The sequence below is a fragment of the Silurus aristotelis genome, assembly GCF_946808225.1.
Source record: "Silurus aristotelis genome assembly, chromosome: 19".
NCBI classification, from domain to species: Eukaryota; Metazoa; Chordata; class Actinopteri; order Siluriformes; family Siluridae; genus Silurus; species Silurus aristotelis.
In genome coordinates this window covers 6,029,732-6,055,625 of record NC_139592.1, presented here as the reverse complement: position 1 = coordinate 6,055,625, position 25,894 = coordinate 6,029,732, and the positions used below count along the sequence as shown (strand labels likewise).

Genomic DNA, 25,894 nt, shown 5'->3' with positions numbered 1-25,894 from the left:
GCTGTTTTTCTTCCCCTTCTTTTTCATATTGTGACAATAAGAATCTTGTGGCCATCTCGAACCATTGTTTTAGAAAAGTAAAAATATATGTGATGTTTTTAGAGCACATGGGTGTTCCCCTCTGGCATGCCTGAAGTGCACAGGGACCACAATTAGTTAGCATCTTTTTTGAAAAGAAACAAACAATGGAAGGGAAAACCAGATAGTGTCTCTGCACTACTGGTTGTACTCTTTGGCAGGAAAGCAGTGCAGAATAGTCCATTTAATGTCATTGTCTCTCAATTGTAACCCTCACTTTCAATGTTTCTTTTAATGCTGCACAGTAGTATGCATGGCACAGTATTTGCTAAATAGTGAGATGTTCCTTCATGGTTAAATTTCATAACAAAAGCTTTTGATTCATTCATTCATTTATTCATTCATTTTCTCCCGCTTATCCGTAATTCAGGTCGCGGGGGCAGCAGTCTAAGCAGGCCCCCGCCTTCGACTGCTGCCCAATCCTCACAGCACCGTCCCTTACGGTCCCTCCTGCAGGTGGTGAGCCCACGGGAAGAAAGCTTTTCATATCATTTATATTTGTATATCTGTACATTGGTATGATTATACATCCCTTTTACAATTACAAGTCCATACTACTTATATTTAAAGGCTGGATAGTCTCACACAGCAATATGTATTGTCACACTTGGGTCCAGGCGGATTCTAAATGATTAACCTTTTAAGGTTTAATTTCAAAGAGTAATAATTATATAATTCTGTATGTTATTAATTCAACAACCTAGCCAAATTGTACTGACAAAACTGTATCTATAGAGCAGCACTTTGGTTAGGGATTCTGCCCACAGCTAAAGGGTCCTTTGTTTAATAATTAGACTAGGTTTTACATGTTATTTGTCTGTTTTCATGGGTTTACTCTGGTTTTTCTGGTTTCCTCTTACATTCTGAATACATGCAGGTACATCTGAATGAGACTGTCCATGGTGCCCTTTCAGACTATGGTTTTAGATCATTGGTGATTTCTTTTCACTTTGCATACAGTGTTTTGGGATAGACTTGACCTTGATAAAATGGTATGCTTAAAAGTGCATTTGTTTAAATATGCATCTTGACATGGATAATCTGTGTAAATGCTACAATAATGTATTGCCCTATAGTGACTTAGAGTCATAAGGTCCTAACCATCACAACTAGTTAAAGTAGCTTGCATTCAACCACCTCCACCAGTAAATTAATTTGCACTAAATAATTTTATTTAATCAATTGTTGTGATGGCTCAGTGTTTAAGGCTTTGATTTTTTGCTAATTTACAAATTGCTTTAAGTCGCCAGTCGATGTAAGTTGCCAGCAAACTTTCCTCTATTAGTTTTGTCTGTGTTTGTCTTCGCTAGTTGTTGCCATAGTTGCTCTAGATTTGCCTAAATTCAAAGTTCTATTTCCCAGCTTTGTTTCATTGTTGGACATGCCCACGGCTCGTCAACAACAGACTCTATCACTCATCCTCCTGATATCACTAAGAGTTGATAATTTTTTGCTCTCATAAAATAAATGCTCTTCAGTCACTCTCATTGTGAGTCAGTGTTTGTGTGAATGTAGCTTTGCAGGATAGAAAGTAGTGTTCAAATCCCAGCGCCACCAATTTGTCTCCTAGAGCAAGACCCCTTAACTTTCAGCTATACATCAATCCTATGCCACTTTTATTAGCATCAGCCAAATATGCTGATATTTTTATTATATTACTTCATTGTTGTTTACTGTAGTGTTTACAGCCCATTCTTTTTATAGTGTATTGTATACCTTTAAATTGACACACAGCAACATAAAGTACCATGATTTTGTTTTGTGTGTAAAGCTTTAAAGGTACAGTGCATACATGTTTCCAAGGTAAAAGATGGAAATGTAGGAAATGAGAATAGAGAAACACTGTTTCCTCTGACAATCTGAGGCTTTCATTAGATTCAAAAAATAATAATGGAAATGATCAAATGATCAAATGTGCATATTGCGAAAGTGCTGCAGAAAAAAACGGTGATATATATAAATAAAAACAAAAAAATGTTTTTTTTTTTAAGATAAGGTCTTCATGCTGTGACGGTGAAGTGGAGGCGCGTGCAAGGACAGCGCGCAGGAAGGGAGGGGGCGGTCCTGTCCTGTCCCGTCCTGTCCTGTCCTGTCCTGTCCCGTCCTGTCCTCTCACACAAGCATGTAGCCAGAGCGGAGCTGTTTAAAAAGCGCTCGCGACACACCGGCAAACCCTCGGCACTCGAGCGCCGGCAGGATCGCTACCCTTTGGTTTCCAGCGCGTTCACCGCCGCCCTGCTGATATGTAAAGGTAGATCGTTAAGACGCCTGGTGGAGATTTGTTTTTTTGCGCGGAGCTGTCCAAGGTGCGGAGAACACTGGCGATGGGATTTAGGATGAGACACCTGCAGCTGTGCACATCTCTTCGAGGATGAACAGGAAGCAGGTAACTCAGTATGACCTGCTGTCAGCATGAGATCTTTGAACGCCTTTATAACTAGCATTCCCATCACCCCTAAAAGAACACTTCTTTTTTAAATGTAACACTACATTTTTTTATGAGCTTGTAACATTTTATAGTTTTTCTTTAATGCTTCTGCAAACAAAGCGTATGATCCGTCGCGTAGCTCGGTCTGGTTGATAATTTACAACCTCCAATCCCCGGGAGGGGGTGCATAGCTAATTTGGGCTCACGGCGCGGTCGTGGAAAATACTGCGTGGCGCAGAAATGCCAGCCGGCGGGGCTTAGTGCTGTTGCGCTCGCGCCGCGGAGTCCCCGGGCCGTCCTGAGCGAGCGCGCGCGCGCGCACCAAATGACGCCGACTCCGCGCTTCGGCCTGCTGGCGGCGGCGTGCACCTGCGCGTGGCTGCTGGTGCACGGCTGCGGGCCCGGTCCGGGATACGGCGGGCGCGCGAGGCCGCGCAGGCTCACGCCACTGGCCTACAAGCAGCACGTGCCCAACGTCTCCGAGAACAACCTGGGCGCGAGCGGCAGGGCTGAAGGAAAGATCACGCGCCACTCGGAGCGCTTCAACGAGCTGGTGTGCAACTACAACACGGACATTGACTTTAAAGATGAGGAGCGCACTAAAGCGGACCGCTTCATGACCAAGGTACAGCTGAGTAAACTTCCACTGGTAAAAGGTTTTTTTTATTTTACATGCAGTTTCAACAGATCTCTTTCAGTTACCTGTTCCAAGTTGCATGCTTACTTATTCATTAACTTCACCTTGGAGTGACTTAAAAAAAAATGAAAGTACAATGAATGATACTCCATGGTTAATTACATGTTTCAATGCTTAATATTTTTTTAATATACCGAACCACGGTTTTTGTCTAATCACATAAAAAATGGATTAACAAGTCAATGCCCAGTATGCAGCCATTCATTAATCTTTAACTGCAGTCTTTTGGTGCTAAGAAATGATTAAATTCTTGTTTCCCTTCTGTGTTTGTGTAATTAAATCAGTAGATGAAGCAGTGAACTTTGTAAAGTCCACAACTGAAACAAATTCCTGTAATGGTTGAAAATGTGCAAACTGATTAACAACCTAAACACGTGGGCATCTTGGTGGAACAGTAAATGGCTTTTTATTAATGTGTAAAGACTTTTAAAGGAGTAAAAGGAATCTGTGATGCAGCAGAATAATACTTTAGGATAATGTGATGCAAACTCAAAGCCACCCAAGCTATCAATCACAAAATAACATTTGGGCTTCTCGGAGGATAAATATCATTTGGGTCTGTTGTGTTTCATTGTTTTGATTGTGTGTGTCCTGCTGAGTCACAGGTGCCTTCCTGATACAAAGGCGGATAGTTGGTGTATGTGTATGTATGCATGTGCCCTCTCCTTGTCCAGCAGTGAAAGCTGTCCTTTGTGTATGTTTTGCTAGTTCTGTGGGGTTGTCTGTACAGAATTCCCGCCTGCTGAAGTAATGTCAGCATCGGGAAAAGCATCTATTGTAGTTGTGACAATGAAACGCCTCTGTCGAACCTCACTGCGAGAAAAATGGGCTTGGTTTGTTTTTCGCCCGGCTTAATTTCTCGCTTTTCTCTGTCATATTCTCAAATGCGTGGCCAAACATTCCACCAATCTGCCCTCTCATTCAGACTGGGCCTCGCCTTTTCTTCACTGCTTGCCTTTTCTTGACCTCCTGACTCTTGCACTTGCCCTTTCTCACCCCTTTTGAATGGTCTCAGTATACTCCACTGTCGAACATTAGAGCTCTCACGGCAAACCACATTATTTTCCTGAACCGTTAAAAACCAAACCGCAATTTTTGTGCACCCTCTAGAACAGACAGAGGCCGGAATAGATACTGTAAGAAAACCGGCATCTGACTAGCCATGCATAAAAGGCTGTGTAAAAATATTACTATCTTGTGAGAAAAAAAAAAGTGACCTTGATTTTACTTTCTAACATAGCTGAAGATGGCCAAAGAATGTTGGAGATCAGTTACAGTAGCTTTGTTTTGATTGTCAGAGGCATTTTTTGGAGGGGGTTGTAGATGGCCTTTATCAGAGCTGAATGTACAGACAAAATTTGCTGATGTCAACCCATGAACAAAACCAAGACATAGAGACAAAACACAACCCAACTCAGTGGTGTTTAGTCTTTGTTCAATTTCCTGCTGAAGGCAATATGAAAGTGGAATCTTCTGAGAATAAAGAATCATGCCTAGGTGTGGTGTTATTGTGGCGTCATAGCTCTATTATTGTTCAACTCCATTCTCTGAATAACATTTCTTTTCTTCTGACAGCGCTGTAAGGATTGCCTAAATAAATTGGCCATTGCGGTTATGAATCAATGGCCAGGTGTTCGACTACGAGTGACCGAAGCCTGGGACGAGGACGATAATCATCCATCAGGCTCACTGCATTATGAGGGGCGTGCTGTGGACATAACCACCTCAGACAGAGACATTAAAAAGTATGGCCTCCTCGCTCAGTTGGCTGTAGAGGCTGGGTTCGACTGGGTGTACTACGAGTCCAAGTATCACGTGCACTGTTCTGTCAAAGCTGGTAAATCTCTTTCAGTCTGAATGTATATGATGTTTTGGTGGTGGGGGTGGGGTTACATATATATATATATATATATATATATATATATATATATATATATATATATATATATATATATATATATATATATATGATCAGCCAGACCTAGACGTTAGACTTCTTTAGAACTGTTCTGGATGATGATTGAGAGGACAACTGGACTGAGATCTGGTGACTATGGAGGCCATAGAATATGATTAACACAATTTTAATACTTTAATATCTCAACTATTTAGTCCTTGTGGCCTGTTGATGGAGTGGGTTAACACTAAATGATGATCGATTATCCATTAGAATAAAAAGCATTGGTTAAAGATGATCAGTCAGAACTTTGTATTGATTGTCAGTGCTGCATTTCTATAAGGAGACAAGTGAACCCATACTATGCCAGGAATAGCCATCCCATAGCATAACCGAAAACATTTTTTTCTTTGTCACCTATTAGCATATTATTTCATAATATCCATAACATTGCGAATGACTGCAAATTATTTCTGCTGCTCTGTTTCTTCATTTCCTCAGATCACTCAGTTGCAGTGGAGAAAGGAGGATGTTTCTCAGCTTCAGCACTCGTGACTGTGGCTGAAGGAGTGCAAAAGCCTATGTCTCATCTGCAGCCAGGAGACTCAGTGCTTGCTTTGTCTGAGTCTGGTGGCATAATCTTCAGCCGTGTCCTCCTGTTTCTACATTTAGACACTGAGCACAAGTCCACTTTCTTGATTCTCAGTACAGAAAATGGGCAGAGACTCACAATTACACCCAATCACCTCATATTCATGGCTTCCAACCTCAAGTTACATTACAATGAGTACCATGCCAGCTTTGCTAGTCAAGTCAGAAAGGGAGCCTATGTGCTAATTTGTGGAAGAGACGGTCATGTGCATCCTTCCAAAATAGTTTCTGTCTCAGAGGAAGAAAGAACTGGGGTTTATGCCCCTTTGACGGAACACGGCAACCTGTTTGTGGATGGAGTGCTGGTATCCAGTTATGCATCTATAGAGAGTCAGAGGCTGGCACACTGGGCATTTGGGCCTTTTCGCTTCTTAGATGGACTGTCACAAGTCTTCAAGGCTGTGAACCCACTGACCATAATCATGCAAAGTGCTGCTGAGGTTGACACAGTGTATCGGTCTCACCACATTCTTTCCAGAGTTCAAACTAATGTGATATATAACAGTTTGGTGGCAGTTCACAATGCAACAAACAAAATGAACAGCACGTGTTTAAAAGAACATCAATCAAAACTAGATTTTGACCGTCTGGATGGCACACAAGTTGGGGTTCACTGGTATGCAAGGCTGCTGTGTATGATTGCTCAGATTTTCTGGAAACCTCATGTTATGACTGAAGATCCAGGACAGGAGATACCAATGGTATCTTTTTGTTAGGGTCAGAAAATTCTAACCAAATAAAGGCTACTTACACAAAAGACCCCAAATACACATGATAATGAACTGATATGTAATGTTCATTGATCTGATACGTTCACTGATATGTTTTCATTAATTCCTTCACTGTACATTTATATATTTTGTTGTGGTCCTTCATAGATTTGAAGTACACTGTATCGCAGAACAGTTCTTTTTTGACTGTGGCACATGGTAATGTTAGATTCAAAACATTTTTATACAGAAGAGGGAATATTTCTTAGAAGAAAAAGGCTATTTTTATACTTTTGGATTTGTAATATATAAACATTTTCAAATTATAGTAATTAATCGTATGACTTCATGTCTTTTTTTACACCTGCCCTTTAGACCGATAAATCATGTGTTTGAGGATGAACTGTAGGCTATGCGAATGTTCCATGGGTTGCATTGGCTGATGTAACTTTTCAAAAATATAACAGGGCTTTGTTATATTTGTTAGCCGTCCTTTGTTAGTGTCCCGCTGCAAACATCTCACTTTGAAGTCCTTGAGTAACTGGCAGGCCAGTTATATAAATAATAATAATAATAATAATAATAATAATAATAATTCATACTTAATTCTGACAGAGCTCTGTATGACTAATTTCTAATTTGGACTTTAAATCAATCAGCATTTTCATATACTAAAACTTTATGGAACTCTTATTTCTGCACAAATATTAAGATGTTAATAATAAAACACAAAAGCCTTCTCAAGCTTGCACAAAAATGATCAAAGAATGGTTTACTGAAAAATAAACAGTTTGGGATTTGGTAAATGGGGAATATTTTGAAGCATGTGTGTCTTTTTGTCTCACATATCTCTGCAATGATCTTCTGCATTATTAATTTTTGTATTTAAGGAGAAAAACAAGGCCTATATTGCCACAGGTGTCAGAACATTTTTTCAAGTTTTGGACGCCACTTGATACCGGTGATATTGTACGCCCCCTTGTGGACAATTTTCGAAGTTACAAGGTCTCGAGACCTGATCATTTAACATATTTGAAATGGGCGAATTATGTAAAAGAGGTTGAGACCCAAACGAGTGTACTGACAATTGGTTATTTGCATGTGTTAGAAAATGTACCAAATTTTAAATATGGCTTTTGAAAATCATAACCGGATGCTGCTCATTATTGCCATAATATTTGCAACACTATGCAACAAACTTTGAAGGAGGGTTTTCATAAAGCTGCATTACAAACAGTGAGAGCTACAGTGAAAAATGTTATTCATACCTGACCTTTAAACGATGAAACCTAAAGGTCTCGGTCAATGAAAACGAATAACATTGGCGCATCTAAATCAGATTATATGGCATTCAAGATGCTCTTCAAGTGTCTCAATGGAACACATCAGCTACCAAAATGGAAATGTACATATAATGTAAATAAAGAGTATAAGAAATACTTTTTTATTAGAAAGATATATCAACCAACAGAATCCAGACACCCAGAAACAAAGTAATAAAGTCTCTGTAGCAGATTTTATAATGTTTTACCCTGAGCTTTTTTTCTAGTATTATGGACAGCTGTTGAGATATGTTTTAAAGAGGATTGTCCTATTGATGGAGGCTGCAGATGGGCACAAATCCACCTAAGAAGGTTCTTTGATTTATCTGCATATAGCCAATAGAAATCACCACATTAGGAAAGCCACACCTTCTAACCAATCAGGTCTTAGGGGTATACTAGACTTTATGGTTAATTCTAATCCTACTAGTCCTGTGTATATACGGTCACCAGCTACAGTTGTGTGTGTGTGTGTGTGTGTGTGTGTGTGTGTGTGTGTGTGTGTGTGTGTGTGTGTGTGTGTGTGTGTCAAAATACATAGACTCATTTCTTTCACTCAGCTATTAAAGCTTACTTAAGATTTTCCTGAACCGATTCGGAGTAACTAATCTTCCACACACTTTAAATCATAACTAAACTTTGCATCGAGTCAAAAAATGACCTGTTTAAGCACTTCCCTTAAAGTGCAACCATACAAATTTTCTTTTATTAAACAATAACCTTTATGTGGTAGTTCACTTTTCCAATTGTAAAAGGACAATGGTTCATTTTGGTGTATCTGCTATAAACTTGATTCATAATAATATTTCAACGGTTATTTAGGCAGGTAGTGGTATGACCTCAAAACTCTAGGGTCCTGGTTTGAGCTTCCTGTGTGTGTTTATTGGCTGTGCATAATATTGTACTGTTTTACATGCATACTTGTGGGTTTCCTCTAACTTCTTCAGTTTCCTCACACCTCTAAAGAACAACCAAAAAAAAAAAACACAGTGTGTGCATGATCCCTTTTAATGAACTGTATATTTTTTGAAGAGTTTTCATGTCTATAAGATGATGAACACCCACAATAAATGTGTGCACGTGGACACCAAATGTGTTTTTTTTTTATTGTTACAAAAATAAAACAAACAGAAGAAAACAATTTCTGCCATATTACTCGTCCTCTTTGCACCTGATTTTACAATCCTGCTGGTTGGAGCAGGTTCCCATCCGTGGATCTCCGCAGTTTAAAGTTTATCTCCAAATTTAACTACCCAGCCGATCAACAGCCCTTCGTAATCTGAAATGGGTTTTGTTCAAACATGGTTCTCACTTCAGGAGAACAGGATCAGGTTTGGGAACACGAGATGCACCCACAAACAGAGAATATATGTTTGCTTGCCAGAATATATTCCATCTCAGATGCAGAATATGGCCCATGAGCAGTACAATACATTTCAACACAAGGACTAAATCTAATCTTTGTCATGCATGGGTCTTTTCATTGGGAAAATTACACAGAAGGGAAATATTTGTATCACTCTGTTCTTCACAAAGTGAAAGCCTGGGCTCGGTAATGATTATTGATGGTAAAGAAGCTTGCTGGGAAATGGCTGCAACTCAATTTGTAGAGAGCTATGAATGTCGCACAGATCTAAAATACAGTTTCTCATCTTTACAGAAGACATTTAAAGCTTTTGGTGATATAAAAGACGAATAAAAAAAAAAAAAACATGTTAACTAGAGTCGCATCTCTGCTGAACATTTTGGTAAACAAACCACAAAACGCACCCAACCTACCGGTTTAAGCCCGGCTCTATCGCCGGCTCTTCGGGATTGATTTACAATGGATGTTGTGTTGGTGGCTGAGAATTAAAAATGACTTCCGAATGTTCAGATAGCTTTTCCATGAGCTAACTCAAACTGAAACATTGTCAAAACACCACCACCATGAGCTCGTGGAGTGAACATCGGAGGAGGACTGATTGTTAATATTGAACAATAGATATTTGAACTTAGCCTGAACAAGCTGTATTAAAAAATAATAATAACACAATACACCGAAATCCAGCTACGCAGTTACCCTTTTAAACAGCAGGAAAAGCGTGCAAACAATCAGCTCAGGTGGCATCCCGTCTCCTGCATGGAGATCAGAGTTTCTTTTTTTTATGGCTGTGCCTTTAGGAGTACAATCTGATTAATTTGGTTAGCCATCTTGTACGCTAGCTAATACATGATCAAGTTAGCAGGCGTTCCAAGCAGCTAAGGGCTCCGGGCACTTCCCCCCAATCCTTAACACAGCCCTGAGCCTGCTCAGCGTTCTGAAATGACACCAACACACACGGATTTCTGTCCGTAGGACTGTTTCTGAAGATGTATGAAGACGCGAGAATCGTTTTATAAAGGTGAGTTCCACCTGGTTTAAAAATAATAACTGCTAGTTTTGGAAATGAAGTTGCCATGCTAGCTAGCATGGTGAAGTGGTGCACGGTGAGTGTTCATGTTTTACCTTATTACTTCGTACCTGGGGTTGGTTTACTTCACTTGTGCGAGTACACGCGAAACAAAATGCACGCTTTTATTTTCATTGGCTTGCGAGCGAGCAAAGTTGTAAAAATGTACACATTCGCTTGGTATTTCACCTGCAAACGGATTTTTTTTTTTTTTGGGAGTCCTTTTTGGCAGGAAAACAAGTTGCATCGTTACTTTATATCCCGAGCTAAGATGCACGAATAGGGGTGTCCTTGGTGTTAAGTTAGCTTAGCCAAGTGCCTGCTTGTCGACGAAGTTCAACTAGTACCTCGAGCTAAAGGCTAGCTTGGGGTTTTCCACCTCAGGAAGTCTTCATATTGTTGGTAAATGGACACTGTGTGTTGCCAACTTTGGCCTGTTTTACTGACAGGTTCCTAGCTTTGGTAACACGCCAAAAGTGATAACTCGTTTGCTAAATATATCGCTTTTTTCAAGTGTATGTGCACGCAATATTATCCGACTAACAAGTCCACATCTACATACACCCCGGTTTGGTTTTACAGGTGATAAATACCTTAGTGTTCAATGGTTTCCTGAACGTTGAGGAAACGTTGTGGGGTATATATATATATTTGACCTAGCGACTGTTTACTAGTAAGCCCACTCCTGGTTTTGTTATACCTCTGGACTAGTTTAAAGTTCATGAACTTGTAATATCAGTTGTGCTTTATGCCCTTCTAGTTGTATTCCGGGTGCTGGTTTAATGTGAGGAACTTTGTGGTGAATAACATGCTAGCACTCTATTGACCCATTTTATGGATTAGGAGACATGGCCATGTTCAGCTGCCTACGTATTATTTCTGGTTGTTGAATGCATCCTGTGTACACAGTCATAAAACAATGCATGTATGTATTTAAAAGTCCACCCTGAACTCATTTCAAGAATAATACGTACCTGCAAAATAGGCAAGCAGACTGCTTGGACTTTTGCTTTCTCATAATTAAACTTAGCGTGCATTAGTGTATTGAAGTGTCTGGGATGTAATCTTATAAACTAGGCAGATTTCCTTTCCATCTAATACACTTGAGGATTTCTTCATTACCACTGGGTGTGTTTTTATTGTTGTTTTGATCTGCATTGAGTACCACATTTGCATGTGCGCGTTGTAGGCAGTACAGCTTATTTACATTGCTTGGCTGAGATCTCATCGCTTCCTATAGGACTGTTCTATAATCAGACCTTGTTTTTTGGAGCAAAAAAAAAAGAGAAAATTAAACAAGACAACGTTTTCCTTCTATCAGAAAATAGTTTTCTACACAGTTTTGATTAGCATGTAACATATGCAGTATCTTTTTAAAAAAACATTTACCACAGAGTTTGCCAGGTGTGATAAACCGAGGTTTCGGTGATGTGAAGTGTTGGACAAGAAAAAAAAAAAAAAAGACATTTGTAAACTTCTAACCAGTACAGTTTCCCCACAGTTTCCTTTACCCAACTGTGTGTTGTCATATGAGGAAACACGTGTGAATCAAAGGGATGTGTGGGGAGCAACGATTTTTTAACAGTACTGGCAATAAAAATGCATTTTGTGTTTAATTAATGCAATTTATCAATGACATGTACACTCAAATCTCTAAAGACTGAACCCCATCCTATTTCAAGTGGACTTCCTACAAAAACAAAACGCAGTTATTTTTATTTATTTATTTATTTTTCTCAATACTAAGCCAAATAGGGGTCACAGACGATCCCAATAAAAATCTTAAACCAATAATACGTTTACATTTGCGGCATTAAGCAGACGCTTTTATCCAGAGCGACGTACAAAAGTGTTGTTTTGAGTCTCTAGTAATGAATAAATCTACACGCAAGATTACAAACATAATATAAATATAACTCACGAATTCTACAAAGCAAACTTAGAAAGTGCTAATTTAAGTGTGTCAGGAAGAGGTAGGTCTTCAACCGTCGCTTGAAGATAGTCAGGGACTCAGCTGTACAGACATCTAGGGGGACTTCATTCCACCACCTCGGTGCCAGAACAGAGAAGAGCCTTGAAGTATACTTACCTCTCATTCAGAGAGAAGGTGGTACCAGTCGAGCCGTGCTGGATGATCTCGGACAGCGTGGTGCTGTGCGAGATGTGATGAGGTCTCTGAGGTAATAATAAACTTTATTGTAAACATGATTTCTTCATGGCTACCTGGCTATAAATGAGACAATTCGTCATTTTCCTTTTTGAATCCACACACAAATAGATCATATACACATTGGACAGTCCAGCCTCATACACACTTTCCTGTTAAATGGAGAACTCTCATCATGTGACTACTGCAAAACAAACATGGCCATCAAACATATATGAAGGGACTGCAGTACTCTTTACAACACGAGAGCGTTTTTCTTCACGTTTTTCGTCACTTATGTGGAAGTGTTCCAAAATGTATCATTAAAGAAAATACTGGAATACTTAAAACAAAAGTTTTAAAATGAAGGACTCCATATAACTACTGATTTTTGCTACAGTCGAAAGTCCTGTAAACTTCTCCTTCAATGATGTCCCACTTTACTCACTTTGATCCTGCCAAGAAAAAAATACCCAATGATGCTGGCACGGCATTAGAAATCAATCATTGACATGTTAATGAATGACACACCATGAAAAAATTTTTTTTTACGTCTATTTTAATGAATTATTACTATATAAACAACATACTAGAAGAAGCCTTTAAATGTAAACTTGATGGATGTTTTACATCAATGGAGCTAAGACCAGGAAAACAGCTTAGCTTGATCTGAAAATAATAAAATATTCAACAGTTTCAATTTGTTGGAAAAATATAAGTCAAGTATTTAATACAGATTTGAAGAAATAGTTATAATGTCAACTAATAGCCTTTCAGATGAGACAGGAAAAATATCTAATATACATTTTTAAGTAAAATCTACATTCGTATGACTAAATTAATAACAATATGGTGAGTACGGTGTTTGTTTTTCGTCTCATTATACTTTATTTACGTTTGCGTGTATGTCTTTCATTTTCGGCTTCTGCGTTGCACGCATATCCGACGGAACTAACTAGGAGCAGCTTTGTTTCCGCCCGGACTGGTTATGAACCGTGACAGGAAGCGGGCCACTCGGAAGTTGTGTTTTCTTTGTGTATCTTCGTTTAGTGTTGTTTTATATGGAGGAAGTAGCATTACGTGTTAATTATGTACGCATTTTAAATATTTAGGTGCCCGGGCGTTACTCGGAGCGACCGTATCCCAATGTATTTGTTGCTGTATATTTTTGGTTTGAAGAGCGGCGGCCGGAATTTTCTGCAGAGTTTGTTAACCCCGGTTAGCAAGCTAGCGATCGAGCTAAGCTAAACAAGCTACATGTACTGTAATCTAAAGCTAACTGGTGGCTAAATCGAATTTGGGACCAAAACCCCAAGGATTACCAGCTTTTGTTTGCCACTGGCTGCCACGGGCGTGTATAAACCAAAAGAATGAGCTGAGGACATGAACGCGAATTAATGGTTTGTACAACACATTTGGTTGAAATATGCCTGTGCAATGGGGATCAACGTATCGGTAAAATGCACGGTTCGGTTAATCCTGTCGTATGAATTTGTACGTTTTCAGACGAAGAGCGTATTTATGCACTTTGCAGGTCAATTGAAAACTAGTTAGCTGTGTAGGTGCCCATCTGTGTGCAGTCGTGTGAAAAAGAAAGTGCACTCTCTCTGAACTCTATGGGTTTACGTATCAGGACATAATAAATCCTTACCAGGTTTTAAAATTAGGTAAATACAACGTCAGATGAACAGCAACTCATGACAGATTTAATTGTGGTGTTGTGCATTCTTACACCCCCCCCCTCAAAAAAAAACAAAACAAGCCAACACGGTGAAGCTGTGTGTGTGTCGAACTGTGTGCTCTTTTACGTTTTAGCACTTTGCTTGTCTCAAGCATTCAGATGTGTGTTAAGACAAAGCCAAGAAGCAAAAACTTTGGCAATGATTTAAGAGAAGCAATTTTTGTTTCCTTTAATTTGGGAAGGGTTATAAGGCCATATCCAAATAGTTTTAAGATCATCATTCTACAGTGAGGAAAAAGTTTTTCACAAGTGGAAAACATTCAAGACAGTTGCTAATCTTCCCAAGACTGGACGTCCCAGCAAATTCACTCCAAGCTCTGCTCGTCAAAGCTCAGAGAAAAACTTAAGACTTATAACTGAGCCTCTACAGGTCTGTTATCATGTTAGATGTAGAAGTAGATGACAGGTAAGACTGCATGAGTATGACCGACAGCTAAAGCTGGACCGAAATTGGGTCATGCAACAGAACACTGATTCCAATCAGACCAGTATTTACACCATCTACAACAACATGGCTGAAAAACTTAAAATAGAAAAAGAAAAGAATCACTGTGTTGCAATGGCCCATGCAAAATCCAGACCTCAAACTGATTGAAATACTGTGGCGGGATGTTAAGGGAGCTGTGCATAAACAAATGTCTGCAAATTACAATGAACTGAAGCAGCTTTGTAACGATACAGAAATTATTACTTCAAGTTATTGCTACTAAAGGTGGTTCTACAAGCTGTGGAATCATAAGGTCTACTTAGTTTTTTACCTATTTTTTGTCAAAATAATTAATGACCGTGTAATTGGTCATATGCTGTTAAACTGAGGTGTTGTTTACCGAAATCTAAGATTCGATGATCAACAGATGGTTTTGATTATGTCCAAAGAGTGTGGTTTTAATAACAGGTTTTATTAAACACTTTGCCTGTTTCAGGTCTCTTTTTGGGAGATCATCTTCAGGAGAAGGAATGGACGAGCAGAAGTCAAACTGCGAAGAAAATGATTCTGAAAAAGCAGGTTAGTAAGGAAATGTAAATTTTGTGTTGCTTGTATGTTATTTGTATTTTTTGTATAAATAATGCTTAATTGCACACTTTTAAAACAAAACATTGCTGATACTGATTTCTCTTTTCTTGAATTCCCTTGCACTGTAGTATATGGTGGTAGATTGTATTTTCTTGTATGGACCTGTAATTGACTGTTTTTCTCTACAAAGTAATTTTTGATTTTTTTTTCTCTCTAGCTGATGACAGTGCCTCTTCAAATGAGACCGTCCCGTCTCATAGGGAATCGGAAACCCCTTTTGCTGCAGAGAACATCTCAGGCACTACTGTGGACCCTTCCAATGCACCAGCGTAATGTCTTCTATATACAATGCACTTTTTTCTTTTACGTTTATTTATTTCTTTTTTTAAATGCATAAGCTGTTCGTGACAGATTCCACTTGAACCCCCCAAAAAATCTGCACAGTTTTGAGCAATATATTTTGAGAATTAAATATTTGATGACTCTACTCATTTTGGATTGTGTGTTCAGGGAGATTGTCAGAGCCTGCGCGCTTTGCAACTGTCTTGAGAGAAGTCTTCATGGACAGAGAGAGCTCCGGTGTTTCGGGCCCTCGTCCTATTGGCCCAATCTGGAGCCGTCTACCTCCTCACTGCCATTAGCTGGAAATGATGACCTGTCTTCCATTGGCTTCTCTGAACCAATCAGTCCTGCGTCTTTCTTTGATGACAAAGGCATGCTTAACATAACCTTTATCTTGGACTCTTTAAAACATGACTGTATTGTTTTTCTGTGATGTTTATCTTTTTTTTTTCTTCTTCTTCTTCAGGGAGCTATTGGGTTCACTATTGGTGTGCAGTATGGTCAGAGGGGGTGCAAAGGGGTGAGGGAGAAGAGCTGATAAATGTGGATAAAGCGGTCATCTCAGGGATACAGCAGGTAGACTACATTTTACACTTAGAGGTGACTTAACAATGTGAAATGATGATCTTAAGCATTTTTTTTTGTCTTTACAGCCGTGTGATTATTGTAAAAGGATGGGTGCGACCATTCGGTGCCGTGCTGCGGGTTGCTCACGGTCCTACCACTTCCCTTGTTCGGCTGCAAGTGGATCGTTTCAGTCCATAAAGCATTTGGCTCTTCTGTGTCCTGAGCACAAAGACCAGGCACAAGAGATGGGTAAGGAACACTGCAGAGAGGCAGGAGATTGGTCCACGTGTTTCATACATCTTAATGATAATTTCTCACTTCTTTTGTAGCTCCAGAGGAGGCACGCTGTGAGCAATGTGACTCTACCGGAGAGCTGCCAACCTTGGTGTACTGCACAGGCTGTGGGCATCACTATCATGATGCATGTCTTGAGATCAGCGCCACACCACTCCAGCGCTCTGGCTGGCAATGCCCAGACTGCAAGGTGTGCCAAACCTGCAGGTATGTTTGATAAAGCCTGTTCATTTTCCCACAGTGGTTTCAACTTTGATCTTTGTCCTTTAAATGATTTTTTCCCCCCAAAAAAATGTCTTGCTTTCAGGCAACCAGGGGAAGACTCCAAGATCCTGGTCTGTGATGCATGTGACAAGGGCTATCACACATTTTGTATGCAGCCAGCAATGGACTCTGTACCCCCTGACTCTTGGAAGTGCAAGGTAAGTTCCATCAACTTATATATATATAAAAAAAAATATTACATTTATTTGAATTGTATGCTAAAAAAAAAAAAGCAATTTGCCAAATAAATTGTTATGCAGTACATTTTTAAAGTTTCAGAATACATTGTTAAAATACAAACAGTCAGTATGTAAGTTATGGTTTTTATTTTATCATATACAATCTTCTATCAAGCAACCAAAAAAAAGCAGACAAATAATAAAAATAGAGTGGCGTTTAAGTAGCTGTATGTGATCTCACCACTGTAACCCTGCACTTGAGCACATATGTCTTAAAGCTTATTTTGTTCCAAAATATTGGACTTTACCGATAGCGAAATCTAGGTGGGCTCGTACTTGCCCATGGCTATTTAATCAACTTTTTAAAATGGATACTGGATAAAAAAAAACAAGCGTAACACTCCATGTGAATGTGACAATAGGTCATGGATGGGTCTTCCAGCATGACAATGATCCTAAACATACGGCCAAGGAAACTGGTCTTGTAGCCCATTTCAGCCTTGTGCATGTCTACAATCTTGACATTTTTTGACGGCTCTTTGGTCTTGCCCATGGTGGTGGAGAGGTTTGAATCGAAGAGGTTGATTCTGTGATGGGTGTCTTTTATACACGTAACGAGTTGATATTAGGAGTACTTTCTTAAAGGGGCAAGACTAATTTGGGTGTGAGGGAGTCAGAATTCTTCCTGGTTGGTACAGGGTCAAATACTTATTTCACTCGATCAAATACATGAATTTATATATAATATTAATTCAATAATTTTTCTGGATTTAAAAAAAAAAAAAATACTTTTTCTCTCTCTCTGGTTAAAAAAAAAAACAAACAAAAAAAACTACCGTAAAAATTCTAGACTGTTCATTTCTTTGTAAGGGGGTAAATTTACAAAATCAGCAGGGGATCAAATAATTTCCTACTGTGTGTGTGTGTGTGTGTGTGTGTGTATATATTATTAAAATATTTTGTATTTATATTGTTATATATTATATAATTTAGCACACTCTTTGCAGCGGACCAGTGGCCGGAAAAACTATATTTAGGGAATTTGTCAATAGTTCTAGTAATCGCCATCGGTGCCAGTAGACCCTATTCCAAACTGATAACTGTGACTACTCACACTTGCTGCTCTGTGATGCTCTAAGACATGAGGGAAATAGTGCACAACTAACATGCAATGGAGTACTTGTTGAATATGAAGAGTTTAATACATTTGTGGTGGGTTTGTGTGCTGTTATTGCAGCGGTGTCGTGTGTGTACTGACTGTGGAGCTCGTGGGCTTTATCTCTCTGGCTCTGAGCAGTGGTTTGAGAGCTATTCAGTCTGTGAAAGGTGTCAGCGACAGCGCATGTCTGTCTGTGGGGTTTGCAGTAAGGTCACTGAGTCATCTGTCACACTACAACACCGCTGTTCCATCTGTCAGAGGTAAGGCCATACCCCTCTCCCTCTATCCTGGAGAATGAATATGTCTGGCTAGACAACATTTTTGTGCTCATTTTATTGAGATTGTATTGTACAGTAATCCCCACTTTACGGCGGTTCGAATCTCACGCCCTCGGTTTATCACGGGATTGTATTTGCCACGTAACTAATTTGTTTGGCTGATTTTCCCTGTCGCTTGCGGATAGCACGATAGACCAAAAAACTTATAGGCAACTGTTATGTTAAAATAATGAAATTTATTAATAAAAATATAATTACTGTATTCTTGCAAATGTTTTCTGTGTGTGTTTTAAAGTGTGTGGGAGGAGGATTTACGGCTTAAACAATTTAAAAAAGCATTTTTGGTGTGGCATCCGTTTATCGCGGTTTTCCGTTTATCGTGGCCGGTTTCGGAACGCCCATCCACATTTTCTCAAGTTTTTGCTTTTTTCATTTTGTACAGATTTTTTTTCCGGGTTATTAAAATAAGATTAAAGGGTTTGTACTTCATTCAGTTACTGACATAATAGAACTTTATTGCTTTTGGTACGCTTGCTTAATTTTTATGTTTCGTTTGTTTATTTTTTTGGGATCACTGATTGCTGCAAGGAACAAAAATATCTACTCAGTGGAAAGATTTGGTGGTTCTTACATTTTATAATCAAGCAAAAAATTAAATAATGAATAATAAAGTTATTAAAATAAATGAGTGTCCATCTGACTGTCATTCATACCAGGCAAAAAAAAAAAAAAAAAAGAATAAGTTAATAACAATGACTCTGTTAAACACATTACATTTCTTTTTTTTCTTCACCTTTTCATAGGTGGGTACACAGTGAGTGTGCATCAGTCTCAGAACCTCCCAATGAAAAATGCATCTGCATTATTTGCAGAGAAGCACAGACTGTTGTGTCTGAGGCAGAGCGGCCATCTACACAAGGAGATGAAAAAAACGATCCAGAGGAACGTATGGATTTGGGTATGTCCTTTTTATTGCTGAAATGTATATAAAATTTTAGATCCAAGCATGGAATTATTGGTTTTTTTAGATAGTGATCTGTAACTATATGCGTGTTTATTTCTATTTGGAAACTGAACTTGAAGTTGAACCGGAAGAAGTTCATGAGTGCATTACAAAAGAGGGATCACAGCCTGACAAAATTGTAATTTCTGCTGATCCACACCTGGATGGTCAAAACTCTTCTGAGCAACAGACCCCTGTGGCAGAGGTTCCAGGTAATCATCAAAAAAGTGTGTTTTCCTATTTTTTAAGAAATGTTTGAAATCTGAAATAGAAATCTCTGATTTGAGTCTGAGTCAGTACAAGTGGCTTATACTGACACAGATATTCAAAGCTACATAAATGTAGCTGTCTTATTTCACTGTGTACTGTGTCAGCTATATATGGTAAAAATGACAATAAAAGCGACGTATCGACTTGTGTGTAGATGCAATCGATTATGCTGCGAGTAAGTTTGAGTGCGTGAAGCCTGCAGTCTTTAATCATATTAGATTGCTGTGCTTTGTTGTCAAATGTAAGTGGTACAGTGGAAGTTGTGTAGTTGCGGTGTATAATAATGTAGTGTGTGTTTTGTCAGGTGTGTGTATAGACATTACCTCACTGTGTTGGAATTTGTGTCTCCATTTATATCGGTACAGGTGATGAGAGTGGAGTCGCACAAGGCTGTAGTGAATCTGTTGCTGACGGTGCTGTTAGTATGGAGGATGAACCTAAAGCTCAGGTCACAGTGGACAGCCATCCTAACCCTGTTGCCGACGCTATGCTGGAAGCTGAACTTAAAGTACAAGATGAAATCCGTGCAGATGACGTTCAGCTTCGGGAGGGAGTCACCAGAGAGGGAAAGGAATTGAGCAGTAATATGGACGTTACAGTAACGGAATCTACTCCAGTCTCTTTATCGCCTTCTCCTCGGATCTCTCTTCCTGCTGTTTCAGATGAGGTAGAGTCTGTTGTAATGGACATCTCAGAACCAGGGTCTGAAGTTCAGATTAAGGAGATGTCAGACAGGACCTCTCCTCTTGTTTCGCAGATTGAACCCTCCGCCTCAGACACAGATGAGCGAGTGGGTCAGTCAGAGGACGACGAAGAGGAGGACGAGCTGTTAGATGAGGAGCCCTGTAAGGATGAGTGTCAGGTTGAAGATGCTCCAAAGCAGGAAGCTGACGCTCATGAAATGAGCATTAAGTCAGAACTGCTGCTAGATGAGATGTCCAACTTGAGTCACGGTGATGAGAGCAGCAGTGGTTTCCTAGGCTCACCAGCAGAAGTAGACTCTCAGATGCTGTCTATGGACCTTGGTGTTTTACCGGCAGGCAGGGCACGCTCTGACTCCATGCTTACTGAGAGTGATGAGTTTTTGCCCTTCGATCCTCTCAAGTGTGATGGCGAGAAGTTAAAGCGACGAGGATCACCCGGTCGCTCCAGAGTGAAACAGGTACAGTGTTTTCATGTTATCTGTATGTTATTGCTTTCACCATTTGCATATGCCAGTATAGCTTTGCATGTATGAAAATACACATTTATGTCTTGTTTCGATGGATGTTGCAGCACGGAAGAGGTGCCGGTTTCCAGGGAAAGAGGAGGCCAAGAGGGGGAGGAGGTGGAAGAGGAAGAGGACGATCGCGTCTCAAAGCTATGGCCTCTTGCATTGATGCCTTCTTAGTACGTTTTTCTAATGTTTTTTTTTTAATTGCTTTGCTTTGAAAAATAACTCTTATTGCCAGTTGTGGTACATGCAGTGCAGACAGGTCCCTGCTGTGTGCGTGTGTGCACCCTCGTGTGTTTTTAAACAAATGAGCAGTTTAGGTTTTTTTTTTTTTTTTTTTTTTGTCACACTCGGCCACAAATGATTCTACACACAAAACCAAGCCAACTAGACAAATGTTTTGTTATCTCTATAGCAAACCATGACTACAGACACTGGAATAAACAAAGAGGAGGAGGAGGAGGAGGATGACACAATGCAGAATACAGTGGTGCTCTTCTCCAGCACTGATAAATTTGTTCTTTTGCAGGTAAAGTATGGCTTTTTGTTGTCTGGTTCATGGTTTTAGGTTCACAATTTCACAAGGCAATACTATCTGTTTCCCAGGACATGTGTGTAGTATGTGGCAGTTTTGGGCGAGGTTTAGAGGGCCAGCTGCTAGCTTGTGCCCAGTGCTCCCAGTGCTACCATCCATACTGCGTAAACAGCAAGGTAAGCGTGTTGTAACTGTGCTGCTATTTTCAACTGCAGATCACGCTCATGTTTCGTTGATGAACTGATTCCTCTTGTTTTTCTATTCCCTCTGTAGATCACTAAGATGATGCTAAGAAAAGGCTGGCGTTGTCTGGAGTGTATTGTTTGTGAAGTGTGTGGGAAGGCCTCTGATCCTGCACGGTTGCTGCTGTGTGATGACTGTGATGTCAGCTATCACACCTACTGCTTGGATCCACCACTGCACACAGTGCCAAAGGGAGGCTGGAAGTGCAAATGGTACTTATTTAGTTTCTCAGTAGTGTTAATTGTAACATTATTTGTCAAGCAATTAAGCGAGCTGTAATTTAAGGAGAGGACAAATAAATTATTTAGCTAGTCCAGCGGGCACGTTAATGTCCAGTGTAATTGCGCAGTCTCATGTACAGTCTGCCTGGAAAATCTTTTCTAATTAATTGCGTGCAAATGTAGCATCTCATTTAGCTAAGTATAGATTATTAATGCTGTCCTGTGCTAACTGTCAGTTGTTATAGTGCAGCAAGTAGGATTTGGGAATAAAAACGCACCAAGAAAAATATGAACCAGTTTCCATACATACAATACATACATACATACATACATACATACATACATAATGTAGCAAATTAAAAAATTTTGTTTAGCAGCAAGCGATCATATGAAGTAGGCTTGATCTGCATCTATTTCAGTCATTAGTCTGGGTAGCCCGGACACATAATGTAACTACTGCTAACAGATTTTTCCAACAATAAAAACATTTTCATTGTGACATCAATAAACTGAGCAATATCTGTGTTTCCATACTGTTTGTGCTAGGTGCGTGTGCTGCATGAACTGTGGGGCCAGCTCACCAGGATTTCACTGCGAGTGGCAAAACAACTATAATCACTGTGGCCCTTGTGCCAGTCTGGTCACATGCCCAGTGTGCCATGAGAACTTCATGGAAGAAGAATTACTTCTGCAGTGCCAGCACTGTGACAGGTACCTACAGTTGTAACTGAAGAAATGCAGTGGTTTTATGTAAACAAGTATGTTGCTTCAAATTGCCCTTTTATTTATAGATGGGTACATGCTGTATGTGAGAGTCTTTATACCGAGGACGAGGTTGAACAAGCATCTGATGAGGGCTTTGCCTGTACAGCTTGTACGCCATATGTTCCCAGACCTGTTGGTGAGTCTTTGTTTTGTTGATGCTGTAATGAGTAATTTAACTTTGAAAAATCTAGCTGTTTTTGTATTTATTGTATTTTATTATATATTATATCATATTATACACCAATCATTGACATAACATTATGATCAGTGAAGTGTTTAACACTGATTACTTCTTCATCATGGCACCCGTTAGTGGGTGGGATATATTAGGCAGCAAGTGAGCATTTTGACCTCAAATTTGATTTAAGTGTTAGATGCAGGAGAAATGGGCAAACGTAAGGATATAAGTGAGTTTGAATAGGGCCAAATTGTGATTGCTAGACGACTGGGTCAGAGCAACTTCAAAACTGCAGCTCTTGTGGAATCTATTAAAAGTGGTCCAAGGAAGGAACAGTGGTGAACCAGCGACAGGGTCATAGGTGGCCGAGGCTCATTGATGCACGTAGGGAGCGAAGGCTGGGCTGTGTGGTCCGGTCCAACAGACAGATACATTTAATTCAAATTGCTGCAAAAGTTAATGCTGTCAATGTTTGCCCTGGTCTGGACTGTTTGGCCACAGATGGGGGACCAACACAATATTAGGCAGGTGGTCTTAAAGTTATGCCATTATAAACGCCTTCTTACCGTTGTGTGTTGTCTGCCTTCATACTGTTTCTACAGTGGAGTCCCCAATGATGTCATCATTCAAAATAAAGGAACCAGGTATGTGTAATTTCATAGATATACTATTTCACTTGGTTTATCATGGCAAGAACTTGTCATCCAGCATAAATGTCTAATTTGATTAAACATTCCAGAACCACAGTTCTACCGTCTGGAAGGTGTCTGGCTTACAGAGACAGGAATGTCTTTATTGCGTAGTATTTCCATGTCACCCCTGCATAAGCGCAGACAGCGACGATCCAGACTGGGTACCATCTGTCTAGATGGAGCTCCTGATGGCCTAGAACTGAAAGAGGGTGATGGTGATGGAGAGGAGGGAAAAGGTATGTTTTAATACCTTTTAATAATTAATAATTTATATAATCTCAATACCCGTTAACTATAAATTCTCAGTACCAATTGTTCAAGTCCAATTGTCCAAAATCTGATTCTCAGGCTGTGCTGAGTCAATGGATTGTGACTCAAAACTGGAAGCTCCTGGCAGCCCAGATCGTGATGGTGGTATGGACAAGGAGCCAGGGGCAGATGGAGGCATGGAGGGGACAGCTGACAGTGATGTTCTTAAAGGAGCAGATGAAATGGATGAAGGAAAGAAGAGGAAGCGTAAACCATACCGGCCAGGTCACTGTGAACCCCCTGAATATTATTCTTATATTGTGTTTGTTTACTACCATAAAGGGTTACACGAGTGCTAAATGTCTTTGTTGACCTTTATAGGCATTGGCGGATTCATGGTTCGGCAGAGAAAATGTCACACACGAATGAGAAAAAGTCTTTCTACATCTGGGGATGGCGTGTCTGAAGGACAGGCAACAGAGACAAAACTTGAAGAAGGCAAGTGAACCCAGCTATCAACGGCCCAACATGTAAACATGCGCTTCTGTTTAGATCAAAATAATAATAGCTAAATGTATATTTTTAAGGCCCTCATCCTGACATGGATCCACCTGATGTTAAACCAGCAGAGGGGGATGGTGAACTTGCCAAAAAACGTAGAGGGAGAAAGAAAAGCAAATTGGAAGACATGTTTCCTGCATACTTACAGGAAGCTTTTTTTGGAAAGACACTGCTTGACCTGAGTAAAAGGGCTTTTCTGGCCCCTCCAGCCCAGAAACATTCTCAGGGCATTTTAAGACCCACATTACCTGCTACTGGCAGTAGATCTACAGCTTTAGAATCAGGTATAGCAATTCTCAGTAGGAATTTGAAAAAATAATAATAATAATAAGGAAAATCAACATTTCATAAACTTATATGCAAATATATGCACTTTATTGCAGTAGAGGTTGGAAATCGAGCACCTGAAGCAGCCCTACAACTTAAGCAAGAGGCTAATGGCTTAAAGCCTCAAGAAGAGCAAAAATGTAAGTTGCAAAACTGTTGCAAATGTGTCTTTTACAAGCGCATATTCATATAATTAGTTATTTTTTAAAATTTCGTGTATTTCAGTAATTGCAGGTGAGCATGTCGGTGATCAGAGTTTAAGTGGCACCCCTGCTTCAACCATACAGAAAAATGGAGGTAAGCTTGCTAAATGTTTTAGTAAATCTTTCTTTAGATCCAATGTGTTGTTGCTGGTTTTTTTTTTTTTCTTTTTCTTAATGAAACACTTGTTTTTGTTTGGTTTAGGTCTTCCACAGGGGACTGAAAAGCAAGACTCTGAGCAGTTCTTCCGTAAGGTACTTGGGCCCTCAGAAGGGAGTACTCCAAGTGGGACAGTTCAGACCAGCATGAAGCCTGTCCTAGAAGGCGAGATTAATCGCAGTGGGTTGCCCCTAAGAAACTTTCCTGGTAAGATTTGACCAGATGAACACCTAGTCTGTGTTGGCTGCTGTTTAATACCTATAACTGCAGCTTACCATCGATCTGCTAACTTTTATTTATTTTTATTTTACCCCTGCAGGTGCTTCCACATCTAGTGCATTGCCCTCAGCTAGTATGATGGAGCCTTTTCAAGGACTTTCTCCATCTCCATTTTTTGATCCACTGTAAGGACATAATTATTTTGTTTAGATTTTTGCAATATTCAGTATTTACTTTGTACTTTTTGTTTCTACTATTTATTATTTATTAAACTATTTGTTACCCAGTGATCGTGGTGGAATTTTTAGTCCAGAACAAGATGAGGAAAGCCCTTGGGCAACACCTTCCACTCCTGCCACTCCCACTACTCCTCCTACACCTACTGAACAGGAGGGAGATGGTCTTTCATACAATCAGCGAAGTTTACAACGCTGGGAGAAAGATGAAGAACTTGGAAATCTATCCACGATATCTCCTGTACTTTATGCTAACATCAATTTCCCTAATCTCAAGCAAGACTACCCTGGTTTGTAATCATTAAATGAAACATGAGAACATAGAACATTTAAAAATAATATGGTCATCTTTTCTTATAAAAGTTAAAATATTTTTTGACAGATTGGGCAAGCCGTTGCAAGCAGATAATGAAGATTTGGAGGAAAGTATCGGCTCCTGACAAGGTTCCTTTTTTGGTAAGAACATAGACATAACATGTTTATAATAATGCAATTAGCATGCGGTCAAATATTAATATTTTCCTTTTTACATTCTGTTTCACTTCTACAGCAAAAGGCCAAAGATAACAGGGCAGCACAGAGAATCAGCAAGGCACAGAAGGTAAAATTTTAACATAAATTT

The 25,894-nt window shown here is 39.6% G+C and overlaps 2 protein-coding genes across 2 annotated transcripts in view; both read left to right on the top strand.

Annotated features, from left to right (window-relative positions):
• The first annotated feature begins 2,174 nt into the window (after positions 1-2,174).
• On the top strand, positions 2,175-6,797 carry dhh (desert hedgehog signaling molecule). The gene is made up of 3 exons (XM_083569527.1): positions 2,175-3,131; positions 4,779-5,040; positions 5,602-6,797. Exons 1-3 carry the CDS (start codon positions 2,832-2,834, stop codon positions 6,465-6,467), a joined length of 1,428 nt encoding a protein of 475 aa, XP_083425653.1. The 5' UTR covers positions 2,175-2,831; the 3' UTR covers positions 6,468-6,797.
• A 3,243-nt stretch (positions 6,798-10,040) lies between these two features.
• Positions 10,041-25,894, top strand: part of kmt2d (lysine (K)-specific methyltransferase 2D) — a 33,049-nt gene continuing 17,195 nt past the window's right edge. The window contains exons 1-30 of the mRNA XM_083569519.1: positions 10,041-10,167; positions 15,026-15,108; positions 15,335-15,446; positions 15,628-15,830; positions 15,926-16,035; positions 16,113-16,275; positions 16,356-16,527; positions 16,628-16,742; positions 18,001-18,182; positions 19,004-19,158; positions 19,284-19,415; positions 19,839-20,635; positions 20,749-20,862; positions 21,102-21,215; positions 21,293-21,397; positions 21,495-21,676; positions 22,232-22,396; positions 22,477-22,586; positions 23,231-23,272; positions 23,368-23,556; positions 23,669-23,854; positions 23,951-24,067; positions 24,157-24,414; positions 24,514-24,597; positions 24,668-24,754; positions 24,863-25,024; positions 25,137-25,221; positions 25,324-25,562; positions 25,655-25,728; positions 25,823-25,873. Coding sequence (XP_083425645.1) covers positions 15,060-15,108; positions 15,335-15,446; positions 15,628-15,830; positions 15,926-16,035; positions 16,113-16,275; positions 16,356-16,527; positions 16,628-16,742; positions 18,001-18,182; positions 19,004-19,158; positions 19,284-19,415; positions 19,839-20,635; positions 20,749-20,862; positions 21,102-21,215; positions 21,293-21,397; positions 21,495-21,676; positions 22,232-22,396; positions 22,477-22,586; positions 23,231-23,272; positions 23,368-23,556; positions 23,669-23,854; positions 23,951-24,067; positions 24,157-24,414; positions 24,514-24,597; positions 24,668-24,754; positions 24,863-25,024; positions 25,137-25,221; positions 25,324-25,562; positions 25,655-25,728; positions 25,823-25,873 — 4,554 coding nt within the window. The 5' untranslated portion in view covers positions 10,041-10,167; positions 15,026-15,059. The remainder of the gene's footprint in view (positions 10,168-15,025; positions 15,109-15,334; positions 15,447-15,627; positions 15,831-15,925; positions 16,036-16,112; positions 16,276-16,355; positions 16,528-16,627; positions 16,743-18,000; positions 18,183-19,003; positions 19,159-19,283; positions 19,416-19,838; positions 20,636-20,748; positions 20,863-21,101; positions 21,216-21,292; positions 21,398-21,494; positions 21,677-22,231; positions 22,397-22,476; positions 22,587-23,230; positions 23,273-23,367; positions 23,557-23,668; positions 23,855-23,950; positions 24,068-24,156; positions 24,415-24,513; positions 24,598-24,667; positions 24,755-24,862; positions 25,025-25,136; positions 25,222-25,323; positions 25,563-25,654; positions 25,729-25,822; positions 25,874-25,894) is intronic.

Excerpts from the sequence above, each read along its gene's own strand:
- dhh (XM_083569527.1), top strand. The coding sequence starts at position 2,832 with ATGACGCCGACTCCGCGCTTCGGCCTGCTGGCGGCGGCGTGCACCTGC. Across the intron at positions 3,132-4,778 it reads CGGACCGCTTCATGACCAAG|CGCTGTAAGGATTGCCTAAA; the intron begins GTACAGCTGAGT and ends TTCTTCTGACAG. Across the intron at positions 5,041-5,601 it reads GCACTGTTCTGTCAAAGCTG|ATCACTCAGTTGCAGTGGAG; the intron begins GTAAATCTCTTT and ends TCATTTCCTCAG.